At 47.6% G+C, this 18,540-nt stretch overlaps 1 protein-coding gene across 1 annotated transcript in view; it reads left to right on the top strand.

Moving 5' to 3' along the window:
• The first annotated feature begins 4,641 nt into the window (after positions 1-4,641).
• The window catches only part of LOC142582720 (uncharacterized), a 46,398-nt gene continuing 32,499 nt past the window's right edge, over positions 4,642-18,540 (top strand). The window contains exon 1 of the mRNA XM_075692686.1: positions 4,642-4,872. Coding sequence (XP_075548801.1) covers positions 4,788-4,872 — 85 coding nt within the window. The 5' untranslated portion in view covers positions 4,642-4,787. The remainder of the gene's footprint in view (positions 4,873-18,540) is intronic.

The following is an 18,540-nucleotide window of genomic DNA, read 5'->3' as shown; positions in this document are numbered from 1 at the left end:
GACGTGGAGGGCTTCGGTAGTCCGGGCGTTGGGTCCCCAGATCCCCCTCGCGAAGGACGGATAGGTACTTATGTATGAGTTTTCAGACGAGTTCATCGACCGTGTGATACCCGGTGGCTTCGTGAAGGGCCCGGACCAACGTATGCTTCTGATTTGACTTCGAGCTGCTTTCGTCGAGAAGGTGCCTTTGCGCATCTGTCCGTCAATGGATTCTCAGAGCTCGTCTCACTGCTGCAGGCGCCTTGCAGTGGTAATCGATGACCTTGTTGAACTCCTATATCTTCTTTCGGAGTCTGCAATTGAGCCTTTGACCCTTCCATCGACTGAGCAGGGCGTTTTTCGCCTCGATCAGGTGGGCGAGTCTGCTGTCCCTCTGTTCGACGTCAAGATCGGTTTCCACTGTCTTGGTGGCCGCGGAAGAGCGTTCCGGATGCCTTCGCACCATTCTTCGAGAGTGGCGGGTGCCCTGGCTCTTTCGGGTTATTCGCGAATATTGCGAAAATGGTCCCAATCGATGAACGTGCATTCCCTGATCCTACTCCGAGACACCTTGAAGTTGGTCTCGAGAATGAAGTCGTCGCTGCCGAACTCTATGGCGGTGTCCTCCCAGCCCACGTCCTCGACGTTCCTGATGAAGGCGAGGTCGGGTGTCTAGTGCCGGGTGACGGAGTTGCCCATGCGCGTAGCAAAATCCTTGTCAGTGACCAGAGTGAGGTCCATCTCGTTGGCGTCTGGCCACAGGTTGCGCCCCTTGGTAGTATTGTAGACGTAACCCCAGATGCCTTACGGTGCGTTGAAATCGCCCACGACGACCAAGGGTCGAGGGCCGGCCAAATCGGTCGCTTTCTTGAGGATGGTCTTGAACTGCTGGCGCGAGTCCCTGGGTCTGCTATAGATATGAGGACGAACACGCTCTTTCTGCGCTGATTCCGCTGCGGTACGTCGAGCAGGATCTCAACCATGACATATTCGATTCTACCACTCGTCATCTTGAGGTCCTTGGTGAGATGAGTTAGCCTTTTATCGATCAAGGTGCAAATCCTTCGCCCTCCGGGTAGGCCGGACACGGCCCTGTAGCCCTGGAGTGAGGCGGTGGAGACCAATGTTTCCTGGAGAGCAATTACCTGAGGTTTGACAGCGAAAGACCTGAAAAACTGTTGCAGAAGGGCTTTTTGTTAGAATACCCCGCAGTTCCATTGCCAAATGCGAAAACTGTCTTTGAATCTATCTATTATGGCTGACCGGACGAACTACCACCTAACGGGGCAGTTACGGCTGCGTAAGGACTGGGACCTCCTGTCACCGCACTGGTGGGATACCGAAGTCTAGCTTCCTTTAGTATGGCGGGAACAGTTAGCGGTTGTACGACGGAGGCGGATGAAGCCATTCGCGCCTCAACGGTGTCGATGCGATGTGTGAGAGCTCCGAGGCTGATGTTGGGGTCCCCGAGCGCAACCTGAATTTGGCGAACGTTATCGATGAGGAAACTGACGCTATCGCTGACTTGTTTGAGGCCGCCTGTCAGCCCATGAGAGTTTGCTTAATCTCGCTGACTTGTGCGGACAACGCTCCCAATTAACATGTTTGTTTGACTACTGCCCTGCGTTTGGAGGACGTCGCAGTGCCGTCTACCGGAGCTGGTATTGGAGTCTCGGCGGCCCTGACTGACACACCGTCACCCGTCACCTTCGAAAAGAGTTTCCTGATCTCCGCCATTTAGTTAACTAGCCTCTTGATCGTGTTCTTGAGGTGGTCGTTCTCTTTGCGTAAGCGAATTACTTCCGCGTCCCTAGCTTGCTCTGGGGGCGGGTCGTTACGAGATGCCGGAGCAGCCTCGGTATTGACACCGGGCTTGGGACATGCTAGATCGGCCCAAACGAGGGTCGGGTGCTTCCCGCAACGTGTGGAGGTGGGCTGAGGTCCGGATGCTGGCTGGGTTCTGGAACCCGGGCAGCCCCTAGAACCGGATCTGGATCGGAGCCGGGATCTTGATCTCGACCTGGAGCTCCTCCAGGTGTTCGGTGCCTCAGTAGCCGGCCAGCGTTTACCTTAATATTTGTATCGCACCGCTAAGGTCGTTCTGTGCTTTTATTGGTTTTTACGTTGCTTTTTGAGCGCTCACGTGTCTCTGATCTACACAAGCTTGACGTTCGTTTCATTAAATCATCTGTTGTCAGTACCGCTTCGTGTTGTCCCTTTCTTTGAAGTCTCGTGTTTTGCTTGCGGTAACTTCCCAAAATCGTGGACAGGAATGCGCGCGCAGGCGACCGTTTGGGGGAGAGGGGTAAAGAGTTTGGCAATGGCGCCTGTGCACGTGGCCGCCCGTTGGAGATGCCGGCGCTGCTGGTATGCAGGCGGATAAGGGAGAGGGGGAAGAGTGTGGCTTGTGTCGGCGTAGTGGCGTGCCGTATGACAAAAAAAATGTACGATTTCGTAATGTATGCAGCCCATGTGTGCAGCCTAAACAGCTTCGCTGGTAATCTTTTGCCATATGAATGTTACGGCCACACGATTTTTTTCTTTTGTTTCGGATTTAAAGGATTGTACCTCTAGTGGGCTTCGCTTAAACGTACCGCTCCTCTTGCTGTCGCCTATATCAAATGTAAAATGAGAACGTACACAAACAACTCGCAGAAATAGGCATGCAAGTTAGCCACCTAAGACCGATGGCTAGCGCTCTCTGAACGACGATGGGCCACGTCGCGGCTGTTTTGGACAGTATAGCAAGCTTTCCCGTAAAAGTGAATATTTAAAGTTTAGTTAATGTAATTATGGTAATTATTCAGTTCAGCATGTTGATTTCTTGCAGAAATATTGGCCCCGTCATATGCTAATTTAGCTCAAGAGTTAGAATTGTGCTAGGCAATTTTCAAAAACTCTCTACTCTCCGCAGCTAAAGAAAAGCATATATACACACGCACACACATATATATCATAAGAGAACAACCAAAGATACCAAGGACAACATAGAGGAAATTGCTTGTACTTACTAATCGAATTAAAGAAATGATATAGAATGCAACTGAAAATGGATGAAGAAACAACTGGTCGCAGGTGGGGAACGATCCCACGTCTTTCATTTTCATTGCCATTATTAGTTTACCATGTCTTTAGTTCACGTAGTGGGCACAAGTTATTTGCCCTGTGTTGTCCTTGGTAGCTTTGTTTGTTGGCTTCTTATGGCGTGATAATAAAAATCGGGCCCCTTGGTTCCCTTTCTTCTCGTTCACACACACACACACACACACACACACACACACACGCACACACACACGCGCACACGCACACGCGCACGCACACACACACACACACACACACACACACACGCTTTCGCTTTCTTGCTCGGAAAACGCTACTCGTGCTGGGAGTCCGTGGCCTGCTCAAACGGTCGGTCCAAAATGCCGGTGATTAACAAACGCCTTTATATATATATATATATATATATATATATATATATATATATATATATATATATATATATATATATATATATATATATATATGTGTGTGTGTGTGTGTGTGTGTGTGTGTGTGTGTGTGTGTGTGTGTGTGTGTGTGTGTGTGTGTGTGTGTGTGTGTGTGTGTGTGTGTGTGTGAACTTCGCGAGGCACTCTGGGTGTGCAAGCGACGTTCCGAAAGTAAGTTTCCTCTTTTTTTGAGGAAGATGGTACACCACGTGAAACAAACAATTGCCGTAACAATCCACGCCCGTTGCTGGTTAAACGACGGAAAGAGGGTCAGCTGAGGAAGAATGGCACACGCGCAGAGAGCCGAAGAATAGAGAGTAGCCACAGACCGGCCTTCACTAGGTTATTCGAGTACAAATCATGACGGCAGACGGACGTGTGCTGACAACGTCGTCGCCAATGGAAGTGCGTGCTTTTATCCGGTATGAATGGACACCTGTTCTTTGCAGGGAAAGCCGCACTCTCGGGACATCACTTCCAAAACAATACTAAGGTGGAGCAGGCTGTGCGACAACTCCTTGCATCGCAGGGCACCGAGTTTTACCAGAGTGGTTTCTTCAAACCGATTGCAGGCTACGAAAAATGTCTCAATGTCGGTGGTGACTGTATGGGAAAATAGTGCAATGTGTATAGTTCATGATATTCCATGGCGTATTTTTTTTTTCGGAGGGGGGGGGAGGCAATAAAGTTTTTGTGTGAAGATAAATGACGAAACTTGCTTTAGGAACGTGCCTCGTACTTTGCATTATAATAAATCAGTCAGCTATCTAGAGTTCTGGGCCGAAATCACAAGCTTTTCCTTCGTACGGGCTCTTTGCCCGCTGCCTTTTGCAATCATATTTCCGGTAGCTGGATTGTCTTTAAAAGGATTGCTCTTAGAATCCTGCCTTTTCGTGAATACCGGTCCTGGTCAGAGCAACTCCACTGAGGCAGAACAAACGTTAAGGCAAACTTTTCTTCCCTGGAGCATCGCGAACCTAACAATACAGCACTAAACGGGCTCCAAGACTCGTTCGGCGCAAAAGAGGAGCCTCACACAGCAGCGGTTCCAGACTCGCGGAGGTCGTGCTACTTGACCGGAGCGCAAGCAGTACCCGTGGCCACCGTAGGGGTCGCGACGGGAGGATCCCGGAGCCCACCGCCGGCTGCGTCGACGGCACTCTCCGAAGAACCGTCGGAGCTGGTGCGGGTTTCCCGCTCCGCTCGCTTTCTCGGGGACGGAGTTGCGGTGTCGTGCTTGCGCGTGTCGCACACTCGAGGATAAGCAAGGCGACGTCACGCCTTCGCGCGGTGTCGTGGTGCCCATTCGTGTTCCGAGCGATGTGCGATCGCCTCCGATCCGGCAGCGTCGCGGCGCTGCTGCACTGGGCAGTGCTCGTGCTCTGTCGCGTCATCGGACTGGCCGGTGAGTGTGTTGCGAGCGCAGCTTTCGCGTGGTGCGAAGATAGAACACATGGTGCATTCCTACTGGTTTATTGGTAGATACTTCAATTTTTGTACACAGAACGGTGCGAAATACTGGCGAAAAAATAGGCGTAAGTCGGACGGACGGACGGACGGACGGACAGACAGACAGACAGACAGACAGACAGACAGACAGACAGACAGACAGACAGACAGACAGACAGACAGACAGACAGACAGACAGACAGACAGACAGACAGACAGACAGACAGACAGACAGACAGACAGACAGACCAACATTTCTCGCTGTTTCAAGTATAGAGCGATCGAATACGAGCTAAGTGGCTCATATCGAAGTGTTGTTATTGCAGATGCTTGTGAGAAGGATTGAAAGTTGTTTCTGGCACTGAGCTGAGTTTGTAATTTATTTTAATTAAGACAGGAGTCACTATATATTCGTTCATAAGGACTGTTTGTCGATGTACGGCCACATTGACTAAAGAATTACGCTTACACAAAGTGTGTGCGCCAGAGCCTGTGCATTTTTTTGCCTCAGCTTAGACTGACCAATAGGTATAAGTTGGGTGTGGTAAAAGTTACAAAATACAGAACAGTCACACTATTGTGCACTCTCTGGCGTCCAACTATGTCAGATTCGTGAAGCCATTTAAATATGCGCTCCTATGGAAGCCAGTAAAAACTATTTATTTATTGTTTTGTTTATTATTACCCTCATGGCCAAAGGCATTAAGGAGGAGAGTGGGTTACAGCAAATGAGAAAAGAAACAAATATAAGCAGTTAGAACGTATAAGTACAAAGGCTTCTGATTATACAGTTTTAGCTAGGGTTAACAACGTCATGACAAATTGGTAGCAAACTAGGATAGTAAAGCTGTAAATACAAAAGTACTTCGGTTACAACCATACAGTAAACAACAACAACGACGAAAAATGTTTCAATTACACAATGCTACCTAGAACTGCTCGTAATGTTTGGTTATCGTAAATGGATACGACTTCACCAGGAAGATGGTTCCATTCCGTGGATGACGGCAGAACAAATAACTGCAAAAAAGTTTTAGTGCGATATGATTCAAGACCAACCTTATAACGGTGGTCGATTCGAGGCGATACGTGTTGTGACTGAAAAATGAAATCGTTGCGGAGTTGTTAAATGATGGTATAATTTATGAAAAAGGACTAAACGTGCGATTTCACGACAAGAAGAAAGTGGGGTAAGTGCATGGTTGGTTTTCATGGCAGACGCACTTGCAGTTCTGTTGTAATTACGTAAGATGAAACGAACTGAATTATTTTCCACGAGTTCTAATGAATTACTTAGTTTGTCAATGGCAGGATCCCAAACAGCGCATGCACTTTCATATTTCAGACGTATAAGGGTAGTATAAAAAGCATATTTAGGGATGAAGGGGCAGTTTAAAAGTTACGGCATAGGTAGCCACACACACCATACGGTTAGCATTGCGAGTTACGTAGTCGGTATGAACATTCCAAGATAAATTATCAGAGATATGCACACGTAGGTATTTATAAGAATTAACTAATTCCAAGGGAACATTACTTAGGAAATATGTAGGTATGCTGTTAGTTATTCGGGATACCGGCATTACTTTACATTTGCCAACGTTTAGTTCCATTAGCCAATGTTTACACCATTTTGCTACACTAATTAGATCAGACTGAAGGTGGTTAGCATCCTCTGCATTAGTTATTTCACGAAAGATAACACAATCATCAGCAAATAAGTGAATGTTAGGTGATAGTGACCAAGGGAGGTCGTTAATTAAATGAGAAACAAGAGAGGCCCGAGTACTGAACCTTGAGGTACACCGGGAGTTACGTTTCAAAGTGGGGAGTTAGGCCATTTGCAGTTACAAAATGAGAGCGATTGGATAGGAAGCATTCAATCCACTTCAGGATGTAAGTGTCAAGGTTCAACTGACTTCGTTTATAAAGTAGAAGTTTATGACGGACCTTATCAAATGCTTTAGCGAAGTCTAAAAAGATGCAATCTGCAAATGACTAACGATCTAGAATGCGATGTAATTTGTGCGTAAAGATTGCAAGCTGAGTTTCACATGAAAATGTTTTTATAAATCCATGCTGGGCTGGTGTGAAAATTGCATTGTATTCCAGGAAGTTAACAAGATGTTTGGAGAATATATGTTCGAGCAATTTACAGCAAGTGCTTGAGAGTGAGATGGGGCGATAATTAGCTGTTAAATTTTTGCTGCCTCATTTATGCAGTGGAACCACCTTCCCTATCTTCCTTTGGCTAGGTTGAATAGATGTATCCAGTGATTGCTGAAAAAGTTTTGTTAGTATTATTGAACAAACGGGCGTTGGTATTTTAAGAAAATTTTGAGTTAATAGAGTCGTAACCAGGCGATGAGTGCTGGTTCAGGGAATCAATTAGTTTCGCAACGCCAGCCGTATCCACGATCACTGGAGGCATAAATACATAATCGTACTGGCGCGTAGGAGGTAGGCGGTCATTGTAGGGGACAGAAAAACTTTGCACAAATGCGTCATTAAGGGCGGCAGCGCACTGTTCTTTAGGTATAAGGATGCCCAATGTGTCTTCCAGTGTTAGGTGCTCATCATGCAAGGGTTACAACCCAAATTTTTTAACGTTAGTCTTTAACATTGATGGAAGTACGTAAGATAGAAAGTTAGGTTTAGCATTCTTTAGAGCTGTTACGTACGTGTCGAATGCGGACTTATAAGCAGACCAGCGTGTGGCAGTTGGCGAGTGTTTTGCAGAGCGTTATAGGCGTTTTTTGCGGTTACATAGGCGCTTAACATGGGTATTGACCAAGGAGCATCAGAATTGTAGGTAATGATGCGGAATGGAATGAACTTTTCAGTTAGTTCCTCAACTTGAGCTGCGAACATGTCCCAATTGTGCTGGAGCGAACGATTTTCAAAATTCGGTAGGAAAGTGTCGAGAAATGCAGTTAATTCGTTATTTATGGTGGTAAAGTTAGCTTTTTTTGTAAATATGTATAGTTTTACGATTTTATTTGGTTCGCGGGTGAAAGCGTTAATTGAAAATGCAAGTAGGGAGTGATCGCTTATACCAGGTAAGTGTGTAATCTCCGAGATTGTATCAGGGAGGGATGTCAAAATCAGGTCAAGGAGACTTGCAGAATTAGTAGCTACACGTGTAGGCTGTGTTACTAGTTGCGCCAATGAAAAGACTGCGCACAATTATAAAAACTCCTTAGCTTGTGCCAAAAAGGGAGAGAGTGAAGAAGGTTGATCTTTCCAGGTTATATTTGGAAGATCAAAATCGCCCAGAAGTAGGATGGGAAATGAAGAAAATTGCGTGCGCACAAGGTTTATACTGTCGTGTATGTCATGAAAAAACGTAGGTTGTGCAGAGGGTGAAGAATAGCGCACATCTATGATGAATTTTTTGTGACCAAGAGTTACGGAAACCCAGACAGCCTCGTACAGACAAGAGAAGACGAAATATCATTTCGAAAATACCAAAAGGACGCCACCTCCTCGGCGTGCAGTACGATCGCAGCGATAAACACGAAATTGCACAGCACCGTGAAACACTGCTGCGTCAGTGACATGCGGAGGTAACCATGTTTCAGTAAGCGCAATGATCTTTGCGGAACATGTGTCAATTGCAGAAGATAAAGAATCGTATTTGTTGGAGGTGCTTCTGACGTAACAATATAAAACTGAAACTTGAGTAAATGAAGAAAATAAACCATTGCCCCTCGCGCTTTCCAAGATGGGAGGACGTGGCGGAACAGGATATGCACGCGGGCATTATTATCACTACTTTGTTTGAGTTCTTCAATTTTACCTGAATTGGCGTTGTACATGTATGATTTTCCGTTCAGGATTAACTTATCATATCGCAATTTAAAAGGTTCAGAAGAGGCTTGGCTCTTACTGAATGCAATCAGTTTTCTTCGCGCGGTTCGTGTAGCAACAGAAAAATCTTCACTCGGATTGATGTTCTTATGCTTGAATTGGCTGCGCAGTGACGGTAGTTTTTCTTTGGTTCTGAACTTTGTGAACTTCACAATGACAGGACGGCATTTATTAGGCGCATACGAACCTAGGCGGTGCACACGTTGAATTACGTCTGCAGGAAGTGGGTCATTAATACTACTAATTAATGTGGTTATATTCAACTCTGTTTGTTGCCATGTCTCATTATTATCAGGGAGACCATGGAAAATTACATTGTTGCGGCACGACCGATCTTCCGAGTCAATTAAACGAGACACAAGAAGATTATTCCGAGCGCTAACTTCGTCAATTCTTTTTGTCATGCTGCAAACTTTCAGGCTGACATTATCAATGTTTTTCGATTTTTCCTCTAGCGCGTCTAGCCTCTTCATAATGCCAGAAACTTTTGAATCAAGTGATTTTTGTCCGCTTCTTATGGCCTTAACATCAGCAGTAATCTCGGCCTGGAAGGAGAAGACGACGAAGTGTCTTCTTGGCAGAACACTTGTTTCTGTGCTCTGTGAATTTTTGGTAAAATCTTCGGCTTTCGAGGTGCCTCGCCTCCCCGTCTTGCAGCCATGGACGCGGAGCATGCTAGAGGCCCGCCTGGCCAGACGTCATCACTGCCGTCAACCGCAAGGAAGCGAGTTGGCTCCCCCAGTGACACCGAAGACACCGAGCTGTACTCCATGTCGGACGACTCATCCGACGACGGCTTCATACCCGTCCGGAGTAAGAGGGCGAGAAGAAAAATCGTCAACACAGCGCCGTCAACTCCTGCGAGCACAACGACTATGAAGTCAAGGCCTGCGCGCTGGCCACACGTCATCATTTATATGCCGGAAGAGCCATCAAGCAACCTACGATTGCTGAACAGGCAAGCCCTATCCATTTTTCTGGAACGTGCGGTGCCGGATCAAATTAAAGATATAAGAATAAATCCACGCAAGAATATACTCGCCATAGACGTGTACAACGCGAGCGCGCTTGGAAAACTTCAAGCGATCACGGAGCTAGGCGGAATCAAAATGCGCCCCTTTATCCCGATCGACGACACATCCATAGCCGGTGTGATTTACGACATCGACATAGCCATTCCTAATGATGACTTACCTAGCCTCATCAAGCCGGCATACGAAGGCACGATCATTACGCAAGTGCGCCGCCTTGGGAATACGTGCTGCGTAAAAGTAATATTCAAGGGGGATTGTATCCCATCCCACGTTAAAGTCGGACATTTTCGACATCCGGTCCGACCATTCATCCAGAAGCCGCTTCAATGCCATCAGTGTTTCAGGCTAGGACACGTCAAGGGCGTGTGTCCCAACTCGCTACTGTGTCCCCGTTGCGCTGAACCTCATGCAGAACAGACCTGCGGTGCCACGGTCCTGAAGTGTGCTAACTGTAGCGGCCCTCACGCGGCCTCGTCGAAAGACTGTCCCCGCATCAAGAGGGAACGCGCGGTTCTCAAGCAAATGGCCAGAGACAATTCGGCCCACAGGGAGGCAGCCAAAGTAGTCCGGCGTCGGCGTCGACGTCGGCACCATCGTACGTCTTCGAAGAAGACGCATGCGCGAAGTGACAGTACCCACTCCTCTGCGGTGCCAGTTAGCCGCGCCGCGAAAGGGCCCACCACTTCCACGAAGGAAACAGAAAAGACTCTATCTTTAGAGGAATGGCCTACGCTACCGAGCCGCTCCCTTGCGACAGAACCTCAGAAGGTCGGGGCCCCACCTGATCCTTCTCCGGCCATGGATGATTCACCTAAAACAGACCGTCAAGTCATCTCGGTGCTACGTTCTCTCATGGAGGCCATTCGAACGCTTTTAGTGGACATGAGGACACCATCTGCTCGAAGCGCACTTAAAGTGTTGGACGCCTTAAGCCCAGTGCTTGCATCCCTCAACTAGACAGATGGCTACTCCTACCCCATCCTTCCGGAAAGAAGTCAAAGCAGCGTCCGTCATCCAGTGGAACGCCAGAGGGCTAAAATCACGAATTTCAGATTTTCGTCAGTTTGTCTACACCAATGGGTTTCCACTCATCGTCATTTGTGAGCCCAACTTGTCGAAACCAATAAGACTGTCAGGATACGAGTTTATCATCTCATCAACAAACGGTGCATGCAGCAAAATCGTCGTTTTTGTTCGTCGTGAACTCACCCATGTTTTGCAACCAATTGCGCCCCACGACGACAATCAATATCTATGCATCACAGTTAAGAAGAACAAACTCTTGTTTACTCTCATAGGCGTGTATATATCGCCTTCCAGCAATTTCGATACCAAAAGATTTGCGGATATCTTGAGTGTTTGTCCCGCCCCATGGGTCATCATAGGAGATTTCAATGCACACCATCCAGCATGGGGAAGTACAAGGACAAATGCAAGAGGACGAATATTAGCAAGTATCGCCCACAACTATGGCCTTACTCTCCTGAACGATGGTAGCCCCACCTTTCTTCGAGGCGTGACATACGGCAGCTGCCTCGACCTTGCTTTCGTCTCCAACTCTCTCGCCAGATGTGTGAAGTGGTTTCCAGACATTGAGACACATGGGAGTGACCACATTCCCACCTATCTGAACATCAAAGGCATGTCGTCTACATCAGGCTCACGGAATACCATTCGGACGATTCAATGGGCCAACTTCAAATCTGAGATGGAAGATGCCTGCCGCGAGGGCCTACCCTCTGGGTTAGAGCAAACGATTAAAATGACGATGCAAAACGCCACTCGCATGATGACGATCTCTTCCACGCGAAATGACTTCGACATAGAATTAGAGCGACTTCGAGCGCTTCGTCGCCGGGCGGAACGTCGATATCGACGTACAAAATCAATCCATGACCTTAGGGCAGCCAGGAGGATGCAAAAGAAGATTCAGCGTCGTATGGATAGATTAGCGTCGGAACGGTGGGCAACGTTTTGCCAGACACTCGACCCCCGCAAGCCACTGTCTCACATTTGGAAAACGGTGCAAGGTCTGCGTTGCCTTCCGGAACGGCGTTTTCCATTCAAGGCGCTAGCGCTTTTCCAAGGGCGGCAAGACATCGATGTCGCAGAAGACTTTTGTGCGCGGATCGCAGACCAAGCGGCTCGTCCAGATCCTCCAGCCCGAGCTGACGTCCCCCATTCCCGTGATTGCCGCATGGACCTTCCTTTTACAATGGAGGAGCTCGAAGCGGCACTAGCTCTCTGCAGGCGCTCATCATCTCCGGGTCCAGATGGTATATCATACCGGGCCTTGTGCTATCTCGGAGAGTCCGCTCGGATAGAATTGTTGAGCCTTTACAACTCCTCATGGCAGGAGGGAAATGTTCCTGACGAATGGAAAGTAAGCCGCCTGGTGCCACTCTTAAAGCAGGGCAAATCCCCATTAGAACTCACCTCTTACCGCCCAATAGCACTGGCCAGCTGTGTCGGAAAGATAATGGAACGGATGATCCTTGGCCGCCTGGAATGGTACCTTGAATTTTACAAGATTTATCCGCTTTCCATGGCTGGTTTCCGACGTGACCGCTCTTCCATCGACAGTGTAGTTGATCTCGTTTCATATGTCCAGCACGAAAGGTCCCGTAAGCGTTTATCTGCAGCTTTATTCTTAGATGTGAAAGGGGCATACGATAACGTATTACATGAGGCCATTCTCGACGCTCTTGCGACGGTTGGCCTAGGTGGTCGAGTTTTTTTGTGGATTGCAAGTTACCTGTCTGCAAGATCATTCTATGTGTTAACTGACGATGGCCCAACTACGCGACGCTATACCAGCAGGGGCGTTCCTCAAGGCGGTGCTCTCAGCCCGACGCTATTCAACCTCGCTCTTGTTGGACTTGCTGAATGCTTGCCAACTACCATCAAGATTTCAACATACGCTGACGACATCTGTGTCTGGACTTCGGCAGTCACACGTCCTCAGATACGTGCGCGACTTCAAAGAGCGGCCACTTTGACAGCGAACTACTTGTGTAAACAGGGTCTCACCATTTCACCTGAAAAATGCGCACTAGTCGCATTTACTCGGAAACCGATGACGCCTTATATCATCTCAATCAATGGGCGGACCATTTCCTATGTCCGAAACCACAGATTCCTTGGCGTCATTATTGACCGAGACCTCTGTTGGAGCCCACACGTGGCCTACATGAAACGGCGCCTGACAGCTACTTCCCAGTTGTTCAAATACTTGACAGGGAAGACGTGGGGGATGTCAGTAGACGCAATGCTTAAACTCTACAGAGCTCTCTTTCTCGGTTTTTTAAGATACAGTCTACCTGTACTGATCAACACCTGCAAGACAAATATTCGTGTTCTGCAGGCAGTACAAGCTCAAGCACTCAGAGTCTGCCTTGGTTTGCCCAGATGTACGTCAACAGAGGCGACTCTTGCGATTGCTCGGGACCATCCAATGCGAACTCACATTACGGTGGAAGCCCTGAGAACGCACATCAGACATTTTGCACGTGCTCCCTATCCCCACCTTGCAGCACTACCTTCAGACAGGCACCAATCATCATTCTCTAAAACTATCAACAAGTACAACGACAAACTTCCCTCGGGCTTCACCGCTGCATCTAAACCATCGATACCCCCTTGGTGTCTTATCAGCCCCACAGTACATCTCAGTGTACCAGGAATCGGAAAAAAGTCTGAACTGTCGTCGCCTGTCCTCAAACAACTGTCTCTGCTTCTTCTGCACGAGAGGTACGCGGACAGTGAACACATCTATACTGATGGTTCCACAAACATCCAGTGTTCGTCCGGTGCTGTGGTTGTCCCAGCAAAAGCTATTACCATCAGCTTTAGGACTGACCACCCGACAACATCGACATCTGCTGAACTAGCTGCTCTTCGCGCTGCACTCCGTTTCGTCAGTCGGGAGCCACCTCGACAATGGTCCATCTTCAGCGACTCAAAGGCAGCCCTACAATCTGTACTATCAGCTCTGCGTCGCGGGCCGTTCGAACAGCTCGTATTCGATATTAGATGCCTACTCCATACATTACAGGAGAAAGGACACCACGTGACGTTTCAGTGGCTGCCAAGTCACTGCGGCGTCACTGGAAACGAAGACGCCGATAATGCAGCTCGGGCAGCTCTTGAAGACGCACAAGAAGAGGCCATACCGCTTTCACGATCCGACGCAGCCAGCAGACTTCGAGTGCTTGCACAGGAGATGACGCTCTCTTCATGGTGCACACCAAACAGCCAGACCAACCAGAGCAACCGTCAATACCACCTGCCCTCTTTGATGCATCTCTATATGCCAACTGGACTCCGCCGAAGCGAGGCGACTCTGCTTTATCGCTTATGGTTAGGGGTGGCTTTCACGAAATCTTACTCATTCCGCATTGGAATGGCCGACAACGCTCTCTGCAATGCCTGTCTTTGCGAGGAGACGCTGCAACACATTCTGTGCGACTGTCCTGAATATAATGTTCAGCGACAGTCCCTGGCATCCGTTCTCGCGCACCTTGACACTAGACCATTGTCCCTCGACACGATTTTCACATGCCGCCGACAGAAGACATCGCAGGTGAAGGCGACGAAGGGACTACTTCAGTTTTTGAAAGAGACGGGATTGGACAAGCGGCTCTGACAGTGTTATCACGTACAATGCCAGATTGATAGACTCTACCGGACGATGTTTGTGTGCTGTACTATGTGCTCTCTCTCTCTCTCCCCCTTCCCATCTTTCATCGCACCCATCCCTCTCCCATGTGTAGGGTAGCAAACCGGTTACGCTAAACTGGTTAACCTCCCTGCCTTTCCTTCTCTACTTTTTCCTTCCTTCCTTCCTTCGGCCTGGAACTTTGACGCTTGTAAGAGACGCGTATGTATGTCCTTTATGAGCTTGAAGATTATGCTCATCTGCTCAGAGGGGTCATCTGGCAAGGACTCAATGTCAAGCGGAGATTTAGAGTGGGTGTTAGGGCCAGGGTTAAGTTCAACGTCCCCCGAGCACAACAAAAGAAATGCCACAGAAAAACACTCACAAGCGGTTTCACAGGAAACTCTTGGGCACGGGAGCAGAAGCAAACATGGGTCATCGCTTTTCTTAGCGTACAAAGAAAAGGAAGCACAAACCTGCGAAGTGAAAACACAGTGATTGAGAACCATGCCAACGGTACTGCTCCCGTGCCCACCGAAGGCGAACGGGACAGGCGGGCTTTTTGTACAGCTGACAGCAGGTGATGTCACCGATGAGCGTAAGGGGCAGCAAGGGGTGACTTGCGCAGATACAGTCACGTCGATGAATGGCGCAGCATCCTAGGTACAAACGGGCAAGACCGGCTTGAAATGCTGAACATCGGATGCAATGATGCCGTGCGTTATGTTTGATAACCAAGCAAGCCAGGAGACAAGTAGCGCCTGCGAAGTGAAAACATAGTGGTTGAGAGCCATGCCAACAGTACTGCTCCCGTGCCCACTCAAGGGTGAGCAGAGGGTGACGCATAGCACACCCTGTTCAACTGAGCAATTTAATGAACGAATAAATTCATTCATCGATAAATATTTGTTATGAATATGACGATAGGGTTCCGTATACGAATATGAGCAGGTAAATCAGCATCATTCTTCGAAAAAAGGAGCCAAAAGTACATTTTCGGACACTCATTACGTGCCAGCAGCAAAACTTTTTTTCGCTGTCTTCACGTCTGCGGTCTTGTTTTATTCGAGCAGAATTCACCATCATTTATGACGTGCTGGTGAATGTCTGAGTGCACATCCGAAGAAAAGAAGCAAGACAATTTTGTTTTCGGGCAGGGAACTCAAATTTCTTTTGTTAGTGGAACTGTTTATCTTTATTTGGGAACCCTTGCTGATAGAACACTTGTTATCACGATTGCTAGTCTGCTGTTCTTACGCACGAAACTTCGTGTACGAAGCACTTCGTGAATATAGGCTACGGTTTGTTACAGGCTAACAATTTGCTCAAGTGTCGTGAATAAATGAGCATGCCTCGCTAAAATCGGAAGTTAGATGTAGAGGCGAGAAAGTGCGGGAAAATGTGGTCACCGTTGATGTGCAAGCATCCCGAGACAACGTGAGTTAAGACACGGGGCTCAATTCACAAAGTTTTTCGTTTTAAAATTATGGGGTTTTACGTGCCAAAACTACTTTCTGATTATGAGGCACGCCGTAGTGAAGGACTCCGGAAATTTCGACCACCTGGGATTCTTTAGCATGCACCTAAATATAAGTACACGGGTGTTTTCGCCCCCATCGAAATGCGGCCGCCGTGGCCGGGATTCGATCCCGCGACCTCGTGCTCAGCAGCTTAACATCATAGCCACTGAGCAACCACGGCGGGTAAAAGAAGTTTTTCGTTTGTAAGTGATCTTTGACATTGATCGGGCGCCCACAGTAGTAACATGACGTGCATCAGACATGTCAAGAATTTTGTGAATACATGTCATTCATCGTAAGAATTTGCGAATCTGCATATTCACAAGGCTCTTGCGCAAATTCATACGTAGGGTATAATAAAAAAAAGCATATTCCGGCCAATTGTGATGTTGGGCGTGCTGTTGGTGAAGGCAGCCGGCAGATGGCAAACAGCAAAAAACGAAGGAGAAGCTCAGCGAACTCGGCCCGATGTTCTTGACGGCAAAATCACGTGCAGAAGTTCCGGAGCTGCCGCGGACCGAAAGGTGGTTCGAAAACGGCCATAGGTATCCGTTGCCACGAGATAAACGAACAAGCAACATCTCATAATGTTCCTTCTTTACATGACGTGCAGGCAGAGCACTTGCCGATAATTACGCATCAGTAATTTCTTATAGCTGCCCGGATTATCGAATGCACGAAAACATCCTTCGGCCCAAAACGGCCCAAAACGGCGCTAATGCGCGTCTTCACTTACTTATTCCGTGACGGCGGACGTAACGTGACGTTATGTGACGTAATGCGCGTCATACGCGTCATCGTTTGGTAAAGCTCTAGTTTGTGCTTGCTCCTACGGCATCTCTCTGTCTGTGTGTGTGTGTGTGTGTGTGTGTGTGTGTGTGTGTGTGTGTGTGTGTGTGTGTGTGTGTGTGTGTGTGTGTGTGTGTGTGTGTGTGTGTGTGTGTGTGTGTGTGTGTGTGTGTGTGTGTGTGTGTGTGTGTGTGTGTGTGTGTGTGCGTGTGTGTGTGAACAGAGTCTATTCAGTGTTCCAAATGTACACTAAAAATAGAAAATACAGAAGGCGGAATCGTTGTGAAAACATAAATACCGTCATCGAAAGCTCGGGTTTGCTTTCCCATTTTACTCGGGTGTAAAAGAAGCTGCCCGACCAAAGGAGAAGTGACGTCATCAATGCCCGCATTTGCCAAAAATGTTCTCGTGCTAGAACTATTCGTACGATTAGGTGCCAGAGTACCACAGTGTTGCATATAATCATTAGCGAACGCGGACGGCGGTAACGGCAAGCGGCTCTTACGAACGAAAAACTTTGCGTATAATATGCAATGCATGGCAAGTGGCTGCCATATCTGTTCTTACGAACAGATGTAGCGTCAGAATTTTGTGAATGCAGGATCTGTTTCCCATCACAATGCGTTGTTCTCCTTCCCTGTAGGTCGTTGCCTTGGTGGTAATGCGCTACCAACAGCCAAGTTTTCCGATATGTTTCTTTTTCCTTAGCGTAGCTCTCACAACTGACTTTACGAATTTCAGCGACAGTTGAATTGGCTACCATCCTTCCGACTCTCGACATGATGGAGCGATTGCGCAACCCTGGTCCAAAAGAGAAAGACAAAAGCGGAGAAGTCGCGCGATTGCAGTGTGCAGAGCTAGGTTCTATAGTGGTAAGGGTGGGTTATTGCAGAGCATCGCGTAAAGAGGATTGTCCCTTCATGGCTAAGCTGCTTTACTTCAAAGCAGTGAAGATCCCGATACTCCTGTGGTCAGGCCCGCTGAGCCATGTGCGCGTACATGGTTGCCTCGTTACCGCGTTACTTAAAGCACTCGCTATACCGTACCTTTACAATCGTAGCGAAACGGCGGAGCGCAAATTGCAGACAAAAGAAAAAGAAAGAAGAAAAGAGAGAAACTAATACTCACACGAGCGCGAGAGAAAAGGAAAAAGAAACGACGCCAGCAGGGAAGCCTGGAAGCCAGCATGCGTGTTAAATTCCGCCAAGTGGATAAATTTAGTGGCACGAAAGAAAGTGGGCTCCGTTCGTTTAATGTTCCTGTGTATAAGTCGGTCCATGGTGTACAAGTCGGCCCGTTGCACCCAGTGAACGTGCAGTGATCTGTATATATATATATATATATATATATATATATATATATATATATATATATATATATATATATATATATATATATAGTAGGCAAAGAGGAATTCTTCGGGCTACCTTTCAAACGTAAAGAACTTGAGTGGTGCTACAAGGTAAATAGAACAAGTATTTAATTTCAACAGTTTCGATCGGTGGACCGATCTTCATCAGGGTTTACAGAAAAAAAAAACACCTGTAAACCCAGATGAAGATCGGTCCACCGATCGAGACTGTTGCAATTAAATACTTGTTCTGTTTACCTTGTAGCACCACTCAAGTTATATATATATATATATATATATATATATATATATATATATATATATATATATATATATATGCCCCGCACAATGACTACTGCCCTTGCGTATTGTGGGACTATATGAGCACAGTTTTAGCAGCCGT

The sequence above is a fragment of the Dermacentor variabilis genome, chromosome 5, assembly GCF_050947875.1.
Source record: "Dermacentor variabilis isolate Ectoservices chromosome 5, ASM5094787v1, whole genome shotgun sequence".
NCBI classification, from domain to species: Eukaryota; Metazoa; Arthropoda; class Arachnida; order Ixodida; family Ixodidae; genus Dermacentor; species Dermacentor variabilis.
Note: the sequence above shows the minus strand (reverse complement) of the source record. Positions and strands in the feature narration are given on the sequence as shown.